Below are 20,035 nucleotides of genomic sequence, written 5' to 3'. Positions count from 1 at the left end.
GAGGAGAGAAGAGAGAAGAGAGAAGAGAAGAGAAGAGAAGAGAAGAGAAGAGAAGAGAAGAGAAGAGAAGAGAAGAGAAGAGAAGAGAAGAGAAGAGACAGAGTCTGAGACTAAAACTGAAAGAGACTATTCAGAGGCATCTGGAAGATTCTAGAGCACAGAAAGAAATAGACTATACATGGCTGGAAGACTGGACATACCCTGGGTTATCTGTGAGATGGGGAGGTGGGGATACCAGGCTAGAAAAAAGAAAAGTATGGTGAGAATAGTGGGAGGGATAAAGGAGAGCAGTGGCTGGGGGGAAGGAAGGGCCAGGAGACTTATGTGGGGGCTTTAAAATATATAACAGATACTTGGGATTCTGCGGGAACCTGGATCCCAGTATATGTTCTGATATGCAACCATAGGTATATGTCAGTAGAGAGCCATGTGTCTCTTCTGCCTTTAATAAGGAAATAAGTTGTTGAACAGAGGGAAACTGATTTCACAAGTTCCTGAGGAATGCTGGCTTTTATCCAACCACAAATAGTACAGGTACAGCTCATTTCTGCCATTTGGAGTTGGGGGAATTGGAGTTCCTTTTGGACCTAACAGAGGTGATAAATGTAAAGGGCTGAGGCACATAATCAACACAATAATTGGTACCTACTAGTATTAATGGGTTGTTAGGAGACTTATTAAGTTCCCTCAAAAGGCCCTTGGCTATATGTTCATTGGCTGAACTCTTTCAATTAGCCATGTTGCAGATAATAGAGCTAGGTCTTACAACAATAAAGGGACTAGCTGGAAAAGCCAACAAGCTTTGAACTGCAAACAATAGCAATCCAGAACATCAACAGGAGACACACAGAAACCTGCCTAGCTCTATCACTTACTGGCTTCAAACGTACAAACCAGTTACATAGCAGTAGCAAGCTGCTACAAGTTACGTAGCAGTAGCAAGCCTCAGATTCTTGTCTGCAGTACAGGTATAAAAGCAGCCATGAAAGTTACACCTGTTTCTAACTACTGAGAATGTTGAGACAAGACACTCCCTTAAGTCTAGGAGTCCAAAACCAGTATGGTCCACATGGAAATACCTCATTGAAAAGTGGGGGAAGGGGATGTAGGTATATAGAACCATCTTAACAGGATTGTTACAATTTACAAAAGATGAAATCCACCAAGCATTAAGCACTGTCTAACACGCAATGAGAGACACCATCGGCAGTAGTACCGTCATGTGAATCAGTAGGACACCATACTTAAAAAAAAAAATGCCAGGCACAGAGGCACACACCTTTAGTCCCAGCATTTGGAAGGCAGATGGAAGCTAAATTCTCTGAATTTGAGGCCAGCCTGGTTTATATAGTGGATTCCAAGCCAGCCAATACAACATAGAAAAAAAAAAAAAAGAGGGAAGGATGGATGGAAGGAAGGATGGAAGGAAGAAAGGGAGAAAGAAAAATAAAGGAAATAAGGAAGGGAATGGAAAGGAAAGGAAGAAAGAAAGGAAAAGAGGAGGGAGGGAGGGAGGGAGGGAGGGAGGGAGGGAGGGACAAAGAAAAGAAAAAAAGAAACAAAAAACAAAGAAACAAAGAAACAAAGACCTGACAATGTTAGTGAAATAATTTGCCTTACATGGAAGGGACAAATGAGTTTAGATCATTTATCCAACAGGATTATCCAACAGGAAAGGAGAAAATTTTCCAGACTTTTAGTTTTTAAAATTAATGCATAAAATTATGTGTTTACTGTGTGTTGTATGCAAAGTGTGTATATGTTATAGAATGGATTAATCTAGCCAATGGACACATGTACTACCTCCGAAATGCTTTCATAGTAACCACATTTAGCATTTCTTCTCTTAAAAGGAATATTTTAGCTGGGCGTGGTGGTGCATGCCTTTAATCCCAGCACTCGGGAGGCAGAGGCAGGCGGATTTCTAAGTTCAAGGCCTGCCTGGTCTACAAAGTGAGTTCCAGGACAGCCAGGGCTATACAGAGAAAACCTGTCTCGAAAAAACCAACTGTATCTTATTTTAAAAGAATATATCATACTTAGCTGCCATCAAAAATTAATCTCTCGTTTTATTCCTCCTACCCAACAATGAATTTTTAACCAATAACTATCCAATTCAGACCCCAAACTTCCGAATCTTTGATAACCACAGAGTTTCTGTGAGGTTAACTGTTTGAGATTCCACACATGCATGAAATAATCCAAGATTTGACTCTCTGTGTCTGGCTTATTCCATTTAACATAATGTTCACTAGATTTCCACATTGCTACAAAGAACAAAGATTTCACCTTTTTGTGACTGATTTTCACCACTTTTTCCTCAATGTGGGGGCTGCGTGTGTGCATGTGTGCACATGCACTGTGTGTTACACTTTCTTATCCATTTATCCATCCATGGCACATAGGTAGCAGATGCTGGTTTCATTTTCTTTGGGTGTATACTTGATAGTGGTAATTTTGACTATATGTTAGCTTTGGTTTTCACTTTTGAGGCACCTGCATACTGCTTTCCATATTAAACATATTAATTTATATTCTGTCAAAGTGTAAAGGGGCTCTCTTTCACTCCAGTCACCCACCCCAGCACTTGTTAATTTTTTGCCTTTGAGATAACAGCCATGCTAACTGGGGTGAAGTCACATCTCGTTGTGATTTTTGACTTACATTCCCCTAATCATTAATGATATTGAGCATGTTTTGTGTGCCTCTTGGCCATTTGTAAGTCTCTTTTGATAAATGTCTATTCCAGTCCTTTTGATCATTTTAACAATATTGATTTTCTGACTCTTTCGTTAGTTCCTCCTATATTCTATAAATCAACCTCTTATGAGATGTATAGTTACAAACATTTCCTCCCTTTCTGTAACTCATCTCCTCCTACCGATGGTTTTTCACTCCCCGTATATAGTTTAATATAATCCTATGTCCCCCCAATGGAGGAGCTAGAGAAAGTACCCAAGGAGCTGAGGGGGTCTGCAACCCTATAGGTGGAACAACAATATGAACTAACCAGCACCCCCAGAGCTCGTGTCTCTAGCTGCATATGTAGCAGAAGATGGCCTGATTGGCCATCATTGGGAAGAGAGGCCCCTTGGTCTTGCAAAGTTTATATGACCCAGTACAGGGAAAGGCCAGGGCCAAGAAGTGGGAGTAGGTGGGTAGGGGAGCAGAGGGGGGCGGGTATAGGGGACTTTCAGGATAGCATTTGAAGTGTAAATGAAGTAAATACCTAATAAAAATCGGAAAAGAAATATAATCCCATGTCTGGTTGGTTTGCTTTTGCCTACACATTTTTTAATTAATATTTTTGTTGATTTTTGAGATTGTAATTTAGTGACAATGTTTATCTCTTGCTTTCCTCCCTCAAAATCCTCCTATGTCATTTCTTTTTCTCCTATAAATTCATGGCCTCTTTATAAATCAATTTTTACTGCATGTATATATGTACATATATATATATATATATATATATATATATATATATATATATATGTGTGTGTGTGTGTGTGTGTGTGTGTGTGTGTGTGTGTCTAAGTCCCAAATATAACCTGTTGAGTCCATGTAAGGTTACTTATATGTATGTTTTCAGGACTTACTGTTTAGCACTGGACAAATAATTGGTGTGTACTCCCCTGGGGAGGGCCACTGCTCCCGCCCCCACTCCCGCTCCCGCCCCCACTCCCGCTCCTGCTCCAATCCAGTTCCCGCTCCTGCTCCTGCTCCTGCTCCCAGCTTTACTCAGTTGTCCGTAGTTCTTTATGTGGATTTGAGGCCTGTGGGCTTCCTCTGTCCCCAGTAGTTTGGCCTGTTCGTTGGTGTCCTCCCTTCTCACTCACATTTGGGCAGCCATGTTGATAAGACATTATGGATGGAGCCTCTGATATTAGGAGATATGATCTAACAGTAAAGACCCTACTCTTCTGTTTCTTACAACCCCCACATCCTCCTCCACAGTATTGTCTGAGATTTAGGTGCTGGAGTGTTTTGTAGATGTAGCCATTGGGACTGGCTTCAGCAGTTTGATTGGTTGTCGTTTTCTGTAGCGGTCTCTGTCTATTGCAAAGAGAAGTCCTTTGATGACGTACAAATACTATACTTATCTGTGGATATAAAGACAAATGTTTCTAAATTTTGTTACAGTTTATGCTGGTTGTAGGGGGGAGGTGGTGATTCCCTAATTGGTTCTTGATTGTGTCAATAAAGAAGGCCTGGAGCCAATTGCAGGACAGAATTTCCAACATCCACATGGTGACTCACAATCATCTATAACTCCGAGTCCTAGGGGATACAACACCCACTTCTGACATATGAGAGTAATCCACACATGTCATGCACAGACATAAGGCAAATACTCATATATGTAAAATTTAAAAAAGAAATTTAAAAAATCCCCCAAAATATCAGTTACTGAGTGAGTGTTACAAGGCATAGCCTCTGTGTTTTCTTGTAGTCTTTTCATAGTTTGAAGTGTTATATTTTAAGTATTTCATGCATTTAGAGATAATTTTGTGTGCAATATGATAGTGATCTAATTTCAGTCTTCTGCATACATTTACCCATTCATCCCAACACTATTTAAAGATTATCCTTTCCCCATTGTGGGCTCCTGGCACCTTTGTTGAGAACTGATTGGCTGTAATCCGTGGATTTATTTCTGGGCTCTTTATTCTGTTCCATTGCTCTATATGTCAGTTTTAAGGAGGTTTGGGGGGAGATTTATCAATAAGACAATTGGGAGAGGCCCATTGGATTGAAAAGGATAAGCTGCATCAGATAAGCAGAAAAAGAAGGCTTTAGAGCAAGGGACAGAAAAGAAGCAGAGCTGAATGACTTACATGATAGAAGAGCAGGAAATAAAGAAATGCACAGAAGTGCTGTAGCAGAGTAGCAATGACTGCTCTGCAGAAACCCTATAGCACTCTGGCTTCTCTCTGTGGTGTCTAAAGGCAGATATGAAACTCGGAGACCATGGCAATGGGCCTCACTCTCGTATTGCTATTAATGAAACAGAAAGACACTGAGATTTCCAGAGGCTCAGTAAATGGGTCCCACTGTGGTATTCTGTAGATGTTGTACAGCAATTATAAATCAGGAAATTATTCCTTAGAGGATGGAATAAAGACCAGAAATTTATACTCTCATAAACAGAAGATGAGTGCATGTGGTTGAACACTATGTATTATAAAGAACAATTATTTTATCAGCCATATTAACATGAGAAGGTAAAAGATGATATTGGGATTGGAGTTGGGATTTTTTTTTCCTACGCTCATCTGCATTATTTGTATGTCATGAAGGAAGTCATTCGCTTTTCTCATTATGGGCCTAAGTGTGCGTAGATGAAGAAGTAATGTAGTACATATGGACACAGAGCATCTGGGATCAGATGCATGTAAAGCCTAGGCTTATTGACTGACTTTCTAGAGTAGGGGGTTTAAACTCAGTCCGCCATGAGAAACCTGATGACAATAGCACGTATTTTGATTTATTATTGCTGTCATGTGCTTTAAATTACATAATCCACATTGAGACATTATCAGAATACTTGACACAAGAAGAGTGCTAAATAAATAAAAGACACATGCGCTATCATCAAGAAAAATAAGTGAATGGATTAAATGGTCTCTAACATGCCAGCTACTCATCTTCCCATTAGCCTGGACATCATATTATTACAGTCTCTTGACTTTAATATCTTCCTTTTAATTCATTTCTAGCTTTCACCTGCAAAGCAAATAGAAGAGAAAAATAAACAAATGCTAGGGCAACCGGTACAGCAATAGAAATGTGTGTGCAGTCATGTAATGCAGGAATGGAAAATTTTGTTTGTAAGGAAGAAGAGAGATGTGTTCAGTTCTACACTTCCTGCCAAGATTGTTGGATGTTGAATACATGTCTTTGAACCTCAGAGGTCGCAGGATGAATGTCATAGAGAAGTTAGACAATCCATCTAGCTTTTAAGAGCAGAACGCTAGAACCATAATGCTTCTTGTGTCTCACGAATGAATAATATATACAGTTGCCTTTTGTAAGCAGCACACTCCAAATGTTGCTCCTGTCTGTGATAAACATCCTACTTAAAGACCCAAAGGGTATCCGTACATTGTCCTATTGTTGTAAGCTGCCACTAGTCATTTGGATAAAATTGATCATCAGATTTGTGGAGTGTGTGTCTTATCTATAGCTTTTCAAAGAAATCTCCCTAAAAGAATCTGTGTCCTAGAAAAAATAGGGAATAATATACTAGCAACAGTATGTGCCAGAGATAAAGGAACTAGAGATCGATAGTGAAAGCTTTCCAGTTCCTGGGTTCATTTCCTTGATCTGATGTTTTCTGGTTGTGTGGCCTTGGGCAAGCTGCTTAATCATGGCTTGCTTCAGTTTCACCCTCTTTAAAATGGGGGTGATGACTATATGTGTCACTGCATGTGTTAAAAAGGGTTAAACAAGGTGATTTAAAATCTTGGCTGCTTGCTGGAATAAGCAATATAATATTCAATAAGCATTAGCTATTATCACTATTAAAATAGTGGAAATAAGAAATAACTCCAGCACTGATGAGATAGAATGCATACAGTCAAAATGAATAGAGGAGCATTGAAAGAAAAATCAAATGAACAAATAATGAGTGCTCAGGTGTGGGTGCGTCACTGGCCTCATCCCATAAACTCGGGCTTGTGATGGTTGTCCCCAAGGCACATGCCTATAGGATAGGATAGGATAGGATAGGATAAGATAGGATAGGATAGGATACAAATTGTCTTGTGCTACTGATTCAACTTTAATTGTGACTGTATCATAACTAGCCATAAAAAGAAATGAAGGACTGTAGGCATGGGGGCCTGGACCTGGAAGTTCACTACCCATGATGAGGGTATGATTCCATCACACAAAAGCCTACATACATCAATAGTACATGGAAGTTTATCACACCTCTGCTCACTGCCCTGCAGCTGTGGTTCTTCCCAACTGCCGTTCTTCCTAAGTGGCCACTGAAACTTGAGAGCAGACTAGAAGAAAATTGGAAATATGAGTGTGGGAGAGCTTATCAGACTTCGTATTGTCTCTATCCAGTGAGGCAGACAGTAAATATCTCGGACTTTGTGGTCAGATGGTCTGTTTCACACCTTCTCAACTCTAATGTCAGAACGCAAAAGCAGCAATAGATGTCTGTAAATGAATGGGCTTGGCTGTGATTCAATAAAACATTTTTATTGGATGATTTATGGAAATAGGTGATAGACCAGATGTGGCCCCTGGGCCATAGCTTGCTGAACTGTAGTTCATTCATACCTGATGCAATTCCTCAAATTGTCAAAAGTATCTAGGCTAACAATAAATATGGTATCATGCTAGGGAACATTGTTGACTAGAGTTTAGCTGACTCAACATAGGGATTTTGGACTGACAGTGAAGGGAGAGAGATTAACTGATTACCTCTAAATGGAGAAAGCAGCTTTTGTTAAGAAGATACAAATAATATGTAAAAAAAAAAAAAAAAAAAAAGAATTGGGGAACAAAAAATACTTGCACTTGTCTTAGGAGACTGCTAGAAAGGGCCCAGAAACGATACTTTTTACTTTGTTTTACTATTTCCTAATTTAAAGCATGTGTTATAGTAGCTGGGATGAATATTCATCTTTGTTTGTCTGTGACAGCCTTCGTATGTTCATATGCCTGTGTAATTATCAACAGTGTCCTGTTTAGAAGACAGCCATCCTTTATCTGAAACGTGTTATATGACCAAAACCACTTTAAAAATTGATTTTTAAATTGTGGCACAAGTAACTATGGGTCTAACTTTACACAAAAAAACTTGAGCAGTAATACACATCTATAAATACAGACATGTATCTGCTGCCATCCAATAAAACATTTTAATTAGATGATTTATGAAAACAGGTGGTAGATCAGATGTGGCCTCTGGGCCATAGCTTGCTGACCTATAGTCTATTCCTGGATCTGATGCAATAACTCAAATTGTCAGACAAACCTAAGCTAACACTCATAAATTAAATATGATGCCATGCCAAGGAACGAGACAGATCGAAAGCCAAAATGCCAAAGGTGTGAAAACCACAGCCTATATAAGGACAAGTCTGAGCTCCAAGTGAGCGCTGTAGTCAAATCCCACCTTGTCCCCTTGTGCAGGTCTTAGATACTATGTTTACTCAGCCTGTACCTCAGCCACTCAGATGCAGTAATGAATGATGAAAACAGTAATCTTGTTACACATAGATGTTCTTGTACATACTAAATATTATATTGTTTTATTTCTATCATTTAATATATAAATGGAATTACTGACTGGATGGGGACAAAGTCACACTTCACATGTAGGACATTCAACAACTGGGAGTGACATTCTTGTCACTGAAGACATTCAAGCAGATTCAACACATTTAGTGGTGATGTTGGAACCTCTTGCTCCTCCCAGTCTGGACTACAAAAAAAAAAAATCACAGGTTCTATCCTAAACATAATGAATTGAGTTAAAAATCTTCATTATTAAGAAACCATAGTTAATACACTCTCTAAAATTAACCTTTTACATTGTTGGATAAGAAGAATAGATCATAGAAAACCTTCCCTGAACCCTGAGATGATTCAATATGGCAGAATCCATAGGGTTTATGTGTATAAAACAATGTCACATGGGAAGAACTAGAAATCTCTAGTATACATTACTCATTTGGGGAAATTTAAAAATGGCCCTATTTACGCAAGTTGAAAGGCAGTGTACCAAGCCCAGTGCTACCTCACTTTTATAATCTTAAGTTCTGATCTCAGGCAGGTGCAGATGTGAACTATAGAGAAGTCTTCACTGTAATTGCTTTAAATCTGAAGTGTTGTCCCCACCTTGGACAACAAAGCTCTTCCCTGAGCCTGCTTGCATTTGTTTTGAGACATTTCTCTTTGTTCTGAGAACTGTCTGTCCGGTTGTTCTCTGTGTGCTACAGGTAAAGTGTAGTATTCCATTAACACTGAACAACTCACACACAAATAGATAGTTTAACCTTAAGTTTTTTGCCCAAAGCCTGAAGATGTTGTAGAAGACGAACAGAATTGGGTGAGCTGGTAGAGCATTTAGTGGAAACTTAAAAGTCATGGCTCTTTCTCTGGGCCTTCCTGGAGATCGCTGGAATTGTGTGTAGCTCTTTGCAAACCTTTTTATTCTCCCTGACTCAAGCTTTCTCATATTCTTGCCTGTGTGAATTATACACGGGAGGACTATGCTGATCCACTGGGATGCATCAATCACTTCGTAGACCTCATTTATGGTTCTATTATTCTGCTACTACTGAGAAACCCACTGTAATTTCCCATTAGAATATCACACAGAAAATATAGAATGCCTTGTTTTGAAAGTATGAAGGCAACAATTAAAAAAAAAAAAACAGGTTTATAAAGAAGCATGAGAAAAAAGTACAAAATTTGTAATGCAATAAACCTGAGAGAATTTCATGTTGATAATGATGTTTCACCTATCCCCAGACATTCCAAACATTCTCTCTATACTGAGCAGTGGGTTTTCACATGATGATGACAATGACGACGACAACAACAGCAGTTGACATGTGTTGAAGACTCATACCACATGAATAGGAAAGGCATGGGTCCTGTTCTCATGGGCATGTGTATGTAGCTGACAGTTGTAATAAACAGTTTCAACTATTATCAGTATTACTTGACCTTTAGGTGAAATGGGGGAGGTGTCAATGAAAGTTCCCTTGTATATGTGACATGCAGGAGTTATCTAGACAAAGAAGGCATGAGAATAAGAAGAGGTCTTCCCAGGAAGTGAGGACTATATGCAGGGGCTATGATAAAGCAAGAAGTGGATGGTTTTGAGTCAAAAAGGAAAGTGAAAGAAAAATGAATAATTTGGAGAAACTACTGAAGCATCCCGTGCCTACGTGTCTGAAAAGGAGACAGGATCAAACCTATGCACAAACTTGGTGGCCACATAGGCACTGGACTTTACTCCAAAAGCATGAGGAACCATTGATGAGCATCAAGGGAGAGAGTAGTGTGACAATATTTGAGTTCTATGATGACCACGAATAGGTTGGAAGGGAACAAATAATGGCTACTTGGACTGGAGAAGTGGATGTGTTCATGTCACACCTCTGAGTTAGTCTGGCTAATCCCACACTTCCTATCCTATAGCCTGGTTAACGCCTGAAGGTAATTTTCCATTCTCAAACCTCAAATCTGCTGTTTCTCGGGTTCCCATGAAGCCGATGTCAGTGCGAGTGAGGAGCAGCAGTAGCAGGGAAAGGAAAAACACCCAGCCAAGCCTGGATCCGCTGGCTCGGGGCTCATCATTCCTCATCATTCCGAGGCACAAATGCTCTGAAGCAGTCAAGAGAGAAATGGGGGCCGGAGAGGCATAGTTGCCTACAGTCAGTCCATGACCCATGAAGATGTTACTGCAGTGAAGTGTGGTGAAACACATGCCCAGAAATGATTCTCTTCATATATAAGGCAAAATCTAGTAGTTAATGATCCTGTGGCTCTTCCACATTAAAGACAGGACTCACTCACTGAGTAGTAAGCTGGACTGTGGGCACCATTTTATGAAGTAGGAAGACAGAGCTCTCACCTCTCTCTAAGTTCAAAGAACAGCTACAATTAGCAATCTGTACACTTAAAAGTGTTTTCTTGAGTCATGTTCAGATTTGGTGTTTTATTTATGGCTATATGTGTACTTGTGTATGATGCATGTGTACGTGGGCATATGTGTGCCACTGTGTGTATGCACATGCATAGGTGCACACATGCGTACAAGCATGCACAAGAGCACTACATGTGCATGTTGCGGTCAGAAGACAGATTTCTGAAGCTGGATTGCTTCTTCTACCTTTACATGGGTTCCAGAAACTACATTCAGGAATCCAGCTTGAGCACACTGCATTTTAGCTGCTGATCCATCTTATTAGCCAACCATGAGATCTTTGTATTGAGAAGCTATGTGAGGGAAACCATTGCAGAAGACGAAGATTAATTAAAATAAGCATGGGTCTGATTTACAAAGTTTCTAGTTCTGAGGAAAGGCAAACAGTCTAGATGTTAATCAAATAATTATATCATTAACTTTAGAACCACAATTGGAGTGTATGACACATATAAAAGGAGAGTTTGTGGGCCCCATAGTATTATAATGAATAGTGCTGTTAACTATGAAAGGAGATTATAGGATAAGCAGTAAGTTACAGAGTACAGACCAAAGGGAAAGTAGAAATGTGAATAGATTGGTGAAAGAGGACAAACTAGAGAACGGTGATCAAATGAACTAACTTAACTAGAAACCGCAGAAGCTTTGCAGGTGCCAGTGTCATGATACATAACTTGATACATGAATGAATTAATCAAATGTGCAAGCCAAGGGGCGAAATCTTGTCAGTTACTAATAATGAAAATGTGCACATTATCTTCATTTCAGCCTGAGAAACAAAGGAAATAACATTTACCTTGCCATATGGTGTTATTACAAGTGTTTAAAGCCCTTGGCTCACCACCTGCTGCACAAGTAGTAAATTCTGTACTGACCTGAGCTACAGGATCATATGGCATGTGTGAGAAATGGGATTCCACAGTGATCTGAAGCTGAATGCTTTCACTAGACTCTCTGGGGCCAGACACCAGGAGCAGTACTTGCAGGCTCTGTGACTTTGAACAGATGACAAACTTTCTGCCCTTCCGTTTCTTTCTCTATGAAAGGAAGATAATAGGAATGTTGAATTCAAAGGTTTCCTGGGAGGGTCAGTGGAGAAAATGCATCAGCATGAGAATATGGGATCAAGCAAAGACCTAGGGCAAGTGTTTTGTATGTATAAGACATCAGTTTTGCACAGGTAAACATGTAGATCATTGTTATTTTTCTTCTTATCTCTCTGCACAGGAGAGTGAAATGAGATAAGACCAAAACCTTCACACAGAGAATCTTGATCCAGGCCTCAAGAGATGAGCAGGTGTTACACAGGGAAAAGACTGATAAGCCTTTGCTCAAGCTGTAGAGCAGCAATTGCTAATGTGAGGATTGGCCTGGGGTTGAACACTCAGGAGAATATTAAGAAAAGGCTGCCAAGGAGCTGAGATAGTGTTACTTCCTAACAACAAGGTCCTAGATTTAGATCTTCCAAGCAAAACTCAGAAAGAGTGACATGCATGGGTAATCCCTGGAATGCCAAAACAGGACGATTGGAAGGACTTGCTGAACATCCAAACTCATCCAATCAATTAGCTACAGGAACAATGAGACACTATATTAAAAAAGAAGATGGAGAGAGGTTAAGGGAGACACTCAGTGTTGAGCTCTAGCCTGCATGCACACATGCACACACATCCATGTACATGAACACAGAGGGAGAAAAAGAAGATAGGGAGACTCGAGAGTTGCTTCTAATGAAAGTTTCATCCACACAGTTGGGGAAGCTGAAAGGCAGGATAGTGTGTCAAATAACAGCACCAGCCTTGAAATCAGACAGATTGGGTTCTAAGCCATTCCTGTCTCGTCTCTCTGAGTGATTTTATACTAGTTACTTCCCTTCACTGAGCTTCAGCACAGCAGTCATTTAAAGAAAAAAGGTATGGTGCTCTTGCCCAAAAGCCCTCGTGAGCACTAAACAGGATAAGGGGTGTGAAGAGTTCAGTTCCATGTTTGGTACAACATAAGCATTCAGTATTAGCTGTTCTCCCTGTTTATGCCTCATTAAGGTTATTAAGAACTTGTTCAGTGCACAAGCTAACCACACTGAACACAAGGATATGTCATATTGCCATACTCAATAGTAGAGATAGCGTGAAGAGCCAGGTGACCAGAATTCAAGTTACAGAGTATGACTTTGAGAGTTGCCCATGATAGGGGCTCAGTAAACCCTGAATAAATAAATTAAATTTGTGGGAAATGGTAGCATTTAATCAAACATGTACATAGATGATTTTTGTCAAGCACCTTAAATTTTTTTCTATTTCTGTGAGACCATCTATTTAATTAACTACATTTGACAAGCATAATGTATACATTGTATAACATTCTATAAGGATATGACATATAGCTCATTTAACTGCTGTCATTATTAGACTTTCAGTATGAGTTAAAATTAATTGATCTTCAAATATACCAAATGTTTCTAAATCCTGTAAATTCTTTGTTTGGGTGTAAACAACTTTAAAACTTGATTATTTTCATTAAAAACAGCTCTCTGTTGTTTTCTTCCAAGACAATTGCAAATGCATGTCTATGTGAAACATTGCCTAAATTTCAGGAGATGTATGTATTCTATAAATGCCATCCATAGCCTCAGCTCCAGGGGCTTCAGGTCAATACCAATGATGTAAAATATATCAATGTGAAGCAGAAGACAGAAGGTTAAATGCCTTACTGGAACAATTGTGAAGAATAACCATCTCTGAAGTGGGGCTGGACAAAGCATATGTGAATGTGTCTATGTTATGATGCAACCCCAGCTCTTCCATTTGGCAGAATGAGTGCTTTAGATTCCACATCTGTACGTCTCTGTACCTTCACTTAGTAAGACGTCATATGTGGTATCCTCATTCTCCTTCGTGACAGATGTCTCCACAGGGCTCCCAGGGTACTGCCCTCTCATTGCAAGGCCTTGCATCCTGGAGACCTGGGGCATTGCAGCTATCCCTTCCTCCCTTATTCCTTTGTGAGGAACTAGTCCATTTGAGGAAACATACAGTATGACTCATCACTGAGTACTGCAATGACTTAAAGGAGAGGGAACAATTCAAAAGAACACCAAAACGTAAATTCACCACATTTAACATGATATACAACAAAGATGGTAAAATAAAATGAAAGTATTCATAGCATTGGGCCAGGTATGTTATCCTTCCAGAGCACGCTTAACTTGATCTTTGTACAGTTCTAACCACTGAGGTTTGTAATCACAAAGATATATTTTAATATGCACTTCTTAATATGATGCTGACTCTACATGTCAATTTGAACAGTGCCTAGAAAATTCTACTAGGGAGTCAATAAGATGACTAAAGTAAAGGAGGTTGCTACCAACCATGATGAACTGAATTTAATTTCCAAGACCCACATAGTGGAAGGAGATATGTGATTCCTATAGGTTGTCCCTGACCTCCAAATGTACATCATGGACTGTGTGTCTCCCCACCTCACCCCCTTAGCAAAAACAAAAACCACACAAAACAAACAAACAACAACAAAACAAGTATGTAAGTGTAGAAACATTCTTGAAAAAATAGAAAAACATTCACTGGGTTCTCAATGTGAAGCAAAATAACTGTTTCTACATTCAGTTTGTCATTCACATCTCTTTCTTTCTAAGGCTAGAACAACCACTGTTGTGCCCACAAACACACTAAAGCATATATCTGTATGTCTGCACTCTAATGAATGTTAGTGCCTCCAGGTTTTTGAACTACTCTCAACTATTGAATTGTGAGTCATAATGGGAAATTCAAAGATTTTAAATGAGTACTGAATATTAGAGCCGTTTCTTTTTCTCCCTGGTAGCTTCACCATCCTTCTCAAGGTTTTCGTTTTGGAACTGTCCGGGAAAGCAGTGCTGAAGACTATGTGCGGCAGAGCTTCCCAGAGATGCATGAGTACATGAGAAGGTACAACGTACCAGCCACCCCTGATGGAGTGCAGTACCTGAAGTAAGTAACAGCCTCTTGGACCCTGAAAGTTCCCATGAAAGAGCAATCGATTGGGCTTTGCTTCTTTTTTCAATATGATGGACAAAAATTCCTATTGTTATGTTCACAAATAACACATCCAGGATCTGTGCAAGTATCTTAGTCAGTAAAATGCTTGTGGAAGTTTGAGAAGGTGGATTTGGATCCCTAGCATCTGGGTAAGATTCAAGAAGCATAAACACACACTTTCAGTGCTGTACAGGTAAAGTCATGAGGATCCCTGGGTCTTGTTGGCCAGCCAGTCTAACCAACTTAATGAAATTCAGATTCAGTGAAAGACTTTAATCTCAAAAAATAAGGAAAAGCATGATTGAGGAAGACAGCAGGTGTCAACTTCTTCTAGCCTACACAGAAGGGGGAAGGGAGAGGGGGAGACAGAGACAGACAGACAGACAGACAGACAGACAGACAGACAGAGGGCATGGGGAGGGAAGCAGAGAAAGAGCGATTTAGAGGGGGAACATGTAAACATGTACACATAAAGAAATAACTCGTATCATGTTAGATCCAAAGACAATATAGAATGGTATACATAAAATTAAGTGACCTAGATAGCTAGTTACCTACAGAGTCTACAGTTTGAAATGCCTTTGGTCAAAGAGCCAGTAGGGCCATTAGTGGAGTAGATGTCAAGGGAAGAGAATGTTGGCTTAAACAACAATGCTGAGATGATTCAACACAGAGGAAATGTGGCCAAAGGATAAAGTGTCCCAAAGCAACCTTTCCCTTCAAAGTGTATCCCTAATCCTGTGGAATACCTCATTTTGCCACAAGGAAATGGAAATTTATCTCAAAGATTGCCTGTAGGAAAGAAATAAGATAGAAGGCAGTGACTCCTGTGCCTGCATCCGTCTCATCAGAATTTATGAGAGGCAATCAAAGACAATCATGTTGCCATGACAGATTATCAGAGCTTGAAATGCAGTGGAATCAAATGCCAAGCAATGCAGTGATGAGTCTGCTGGTCTGGTCTGCCTAGGAGAAGAGGATGAACAGTTTTAAATGTCTTCAAGAGGAGAACCTGTCCTCCTCTCTCCTACCTGATGGCATTAGAACAAGAATTTATATACGACCTGCTAAGCCCTGCCTTACTTCAACATCAAGAAAACAGTTTTTCTCTCTTAATCTATTAGAATTTTCTCAGGGAAGAGGAAACTCCTTTTTCGAAAGGGAAAGGAAGAAAGGATTTCATAGTACACATGGGCTTCATGTTCCTTGAGAGATCTAGAAATATCCACTTTAATCATTTTGTGGATTTTTAGCTAGAGTTGAGAGAGGCAGGAAGCTGTATGCTCATAGCTTTCACAAAATTATTTATGAAGTTTAAATACTACAAAACAACACTCAATTGGCAAAAACATAAAAATGTTAGAGCCCCTCCATGACATACTTTAGAGCGTCAGTGCCTCCCAGACTCTCTTCATTTCTCTCCCCCAGGCAATTGCACAGCTGTGAGAGTCAGGCAGACCACAAGGGTTCTCAGCTAGCTGGCAGTGGCTGACAAGCAGGACAGCAGCATAGCAGGATGGCTTGAAACTTTCCTGAGTCCCCAGAGGCAACCCTTCAGGATGAGCTTTCATTTCTCCCAGTGGCTCTCCTTTAAAAGGCCTTCGTCTGATGCCCAGTGTCACAAAAGTAGGATATTTCCCAAAGTGGTATGGCTAATGGGTGGCAGGGTCTATACAACAAATAAGATTCTCACTTCATGCTAGTTCAGAAGCTACAAGGGAAGAGTAGACTTGGATGATCGTCCAGCAACACCCACACCCTGTTGGTGTGTGGGAGCCAGACACAAGTACAGAATCCTGAACCCATCTCAAACTCGCCATGGTTTTACAAAGTTCCAAGGTGACTCATTGATTGAGAGAACAGGAATAAAGGCAGAGTTTATCACCAATGTCTCCTCATTTTATTCTGGGCCTGTCACCACTTTTAACCTAGTCACTGTGTATTCCCTTAGGCAACACTCCAAACAACTACGGTTCTCATGCAATCACACACCCTCAGAATTCTAGAGCTCTGGCCTACAACACTTAGAGTCATCTATATAGTATGCTCGTTTATTTCATTATGTTAGCACATGACTAATTTTGTAGTAGTTAATACAGTCTTAAATGAATGCTCTTTAAGACATGTTTCTACAATAGGATAAACTGGAGGATCTGCCAACCTAGAACTACTTATGGCTAGATCACTCCAGTCAACTTCTCTATTCATAGGCTGTTGGCATGTTGCTATGGAGCCATTTCAAGGTGCATTCTGTTGCTGTGGCAATGAAATTTTGATTAAGGATACATCTTCAGACTAGAGTTTGATTTTATTACCCAGATTCCATTAAGGTGTCTCATCAACAACCCCTAGGAAATAATTCACGCTCTCCAGCCCTTAAAGAAACTTACTCTTGCTTGGGATCTGTGAAACATTTTCACTTTAGTTGATGTTAAACATATCAAAATTAAGTTATTATAACTTAAGTACGATATTCCTGGAAACATAGATGCATTCTGCATTATGTGACTCACTTCCTGGAAGAATGGGAAAACAATTTAGTGGCAACTGATGCCAAAGAGAGAACCGTTTATTATGTCTATGTGTGTCCCAGGCACTGTTTGTAATTTCTTGCCTGGTGGTGAATCTTACCTGTGTCTATGGCTATCCTTCTCTTTCAAATTGCTAATGAACCCTAACCATATTCTCCTCTGAGATTACAGGTAACTTCTCTGAGTTAGGTCTGCATAGCCTCACTCTGGTTTTTAACAAGTAGAATGACTAAGGCTACACTAAATTCAGAGGTGTTGTCTTGCAGTGCTGTTTAGGACATTCTAATGGTAGGAAAGTAGTAAAGAGAAAATATTTATGGAGAAAATGAAATGGGAAGTAAAAAGAGGAAAGGATGTGAGTGAGAGGAAGAGGGGGGATATGATTATTAATAAGGAGATTCTGGGTTTGGTGGCTGATTAGTGCCTGGCAAATACAGAAATGAATGCTCACAGTCATCTATTGGATGGAACACAGGGCCCCCAATGGAGGAGCTAGAGAAAGTACCCAAGTAGCTGAAGGGGTCTGCAACTCTATAGGTGGAACAACAATATGAACTAACCAGTACTTGTGTCTCTAGCTGCATATGTAGCAGAAGATGGCCTAGTCGGCCATCATTGGGAAGAGGGGCCCCATGGTCTTGCAAACTTTATATGCCCCAGCACAGGGGAATGCCAGGGCCAAGAAGTGGGAGTGGGTGGGTAGGGGAGCAGGGTGGGGGGAGGGTATAGGGGACTTTCGGGATAGCATTTGAAATGTAAATAAAGAAATTATCTAATAAAAAATAAGGATATTCTATGTAAGAAGAAAAGTAGGTTGGGGAGAGAAAACAAGGAAGTGTTAGAGGGGAATATGGTCAGACTGTTACATGAATGCATGAAAATATAGAAATGAATTAGAAGGTCGCTCATGTCTGGGCTGGAGGAAGGAAAATGTGTGTTCAGTGTCTGCCTGAAAGAGATGAGTGGGAAGGAAGGGAAGGTGGGAAAAAAGAAAGGAAAAGAAAGAAGACAGGGAGGTTAGGCAGAAGGAAGGGTGGAAGGGAGAAAGTGGTGAAGGAAAGAAATTTCACAATGAAACCCATTGTTCTTTATGATTAATATACTCTAATAAAAAGAGAAAAAATCTTCTTAAGTATGTATCTTCTATTAAAAAAAAAACTTTGGGTGACTAAAATCAAAGCCTAGCTCTCTCCTTTTCAAATTCTGTATTCCCTGTAAGGGCTTCCCAGCCTGTGACAAACACAGCTTTCCACTGGGCCATATCCATACCCAGGTTCTAAACAACACAGGACTCTCATGAAGGACAACCTAATGCCATTGTCAATTTACTAATACAAGCCTAGTCGACCTAACTTAAATTATTTTGAACTACCTATGTAGTGGAAAGAAACAGGATTCTCTGAAGATAGATTATTAAATCGGACCACTAAGACTTATTACATAAGCTTCATCTTCAATGTATTGAATGTTATACCATGGATTTAAAGAGACCATAAATTCCTTTTCCCCAAGAAGACTGGATCTTTTCTAAGTATCTTCTTAGTACCTATTCCTAAATATAAAATTATAGTGAATTTCTGAATAACAAAACGGTGAACATGACAGAAAGAATCAACCTCTGATTCACAAGAACCCTTGTCTCCAACACTTAACCAGGTGTGTAGCCTAAATCAAAATACTTCAACTCTCTAAGCCTTGTTTCCATCATTATTTGTTTCACAGCCCTTATGAATAATTAAATGTGTGTAAGATAGTGAATGCAGCACTGAGCACAAGTTACTTTGATAATATAATAGAAATCAGTGCACCTTCCTATTTGGTGAAGGGTTACATCTGGCTTTGATGTTGGATTTTGCTGTTAGGAATGAGTTGGTAGATAAACCACAGGAATGAACTTGTGCAGTCTAAAACGAATGCCTATTTCCCTGGTATCTACTCTCCAAGTCAACAAGATGCCAACAAATGTCAGCAGCTGGCAAGTTTGTGCTGGCCTTGGTATCCAAGTTTCTGTCCCCTAAACAAAGCCAACTGTCAGGCTACAGCTTCCTGACTAGTAATGGACCAGTTTGACCACTTTCTCTTTTCTTCCCTTGATTTTAAATATAGGAATGATCCAGAGAAACTAGATGCCTTCATCATGGACAAAGCCCTTCTGGATTATGAAGTGTCAATAGATGCTGACTGCAAGCTTCTGACCGTAGGAAAGCCATTTGCCATCGAAGGTATCTATCATTCTTAACTCACTTTTCCTCAGATGCACTGTTTGCTAAGCTAGCAAGTCACAGGTGCCAGAGGCAGAGAGTGATTCATCTTCTCTTGTTTTCATTTTCAACTCATAAGCATTCAGCTACTAAGTTTGTTGACACCACAGATTTATTTTTCACCACCTCAACAAAATTTTATTTGTGAAATCATTAGGGCAAAAAAGGAATAGTTTCCTAAATGATGATGTTCCAGTATCAGGGAGTGATGGTCGTAAGAATTCCAATACTATTTAATGTGAATTTGTATTTGTGTTTTGTCTGGTTTTGTTTTGTTTTCTGTGGTAAGGATCAAACCTTAGGCTTTGTAGTTACTAGGCAACTGCTGTACCATTGATCTATCCCAGCCTCCACTTAATGGGTGTTTTGAAGAGTCAAATACCATAATGAGTCTAGTTAATTAAAAAAAAAACTAGAAATATGATAAGACTCTATGTCATATGAATACACCAGAGTTGACCGTGTGTGGATGTACATTGCCTGCTAAGACTCTATGTGGCATATGAATACACCAGAGTTGACCGTGTG

At 39.8% G+C, this 20,035-nt stretch overlaps 1 protein-coding gene across 2 annotated transcripts in view; it reads left to right on the top strand.

The window, feature by feature from the left end:
* Window positions 1-20,035, top strand: part of Grin3a (glutamate ionotropic receptor NMDA type subunit 3A) — a 186,547-nt gene that overhangs the window by 113,040 nt on the left and 53,472 nt on the right. For both annotated transcript variants that reach the window (XM_021199991.2, XM_021199990.2), the window contains exons 4-5: window positions 14,522-14,667; window positions 19,353-19,468. In XM_021199991.2, coding sequence (XP_021055650.1) covers window positions 14,522-14,667; window positions 19,353-19,468 — 262 coding nt within the window. The remainder of the gene's footprint in view (window positions 1-14,521; window positions 14,668-19,352; window positions 19,469-20,035) is intronic.

The sequence above is a fragment of the Mus pahari genome, chromosome 6, assembly GCF_900095145.1.
Source record: "Mus pahari chromosome 6, PAHARI_EIJ_v1.1, whole genome shotgun sequence".
In the NCBI taxonomy this organism is placed as follows: Eukaryota; Metazoa; Chordata; class Mammalia; order Rodentia; family Muridae; genus Mus; species Mus pahari.
This window is presented reverse-complemented; position numbering and strand designations above follow the sequence as displayed.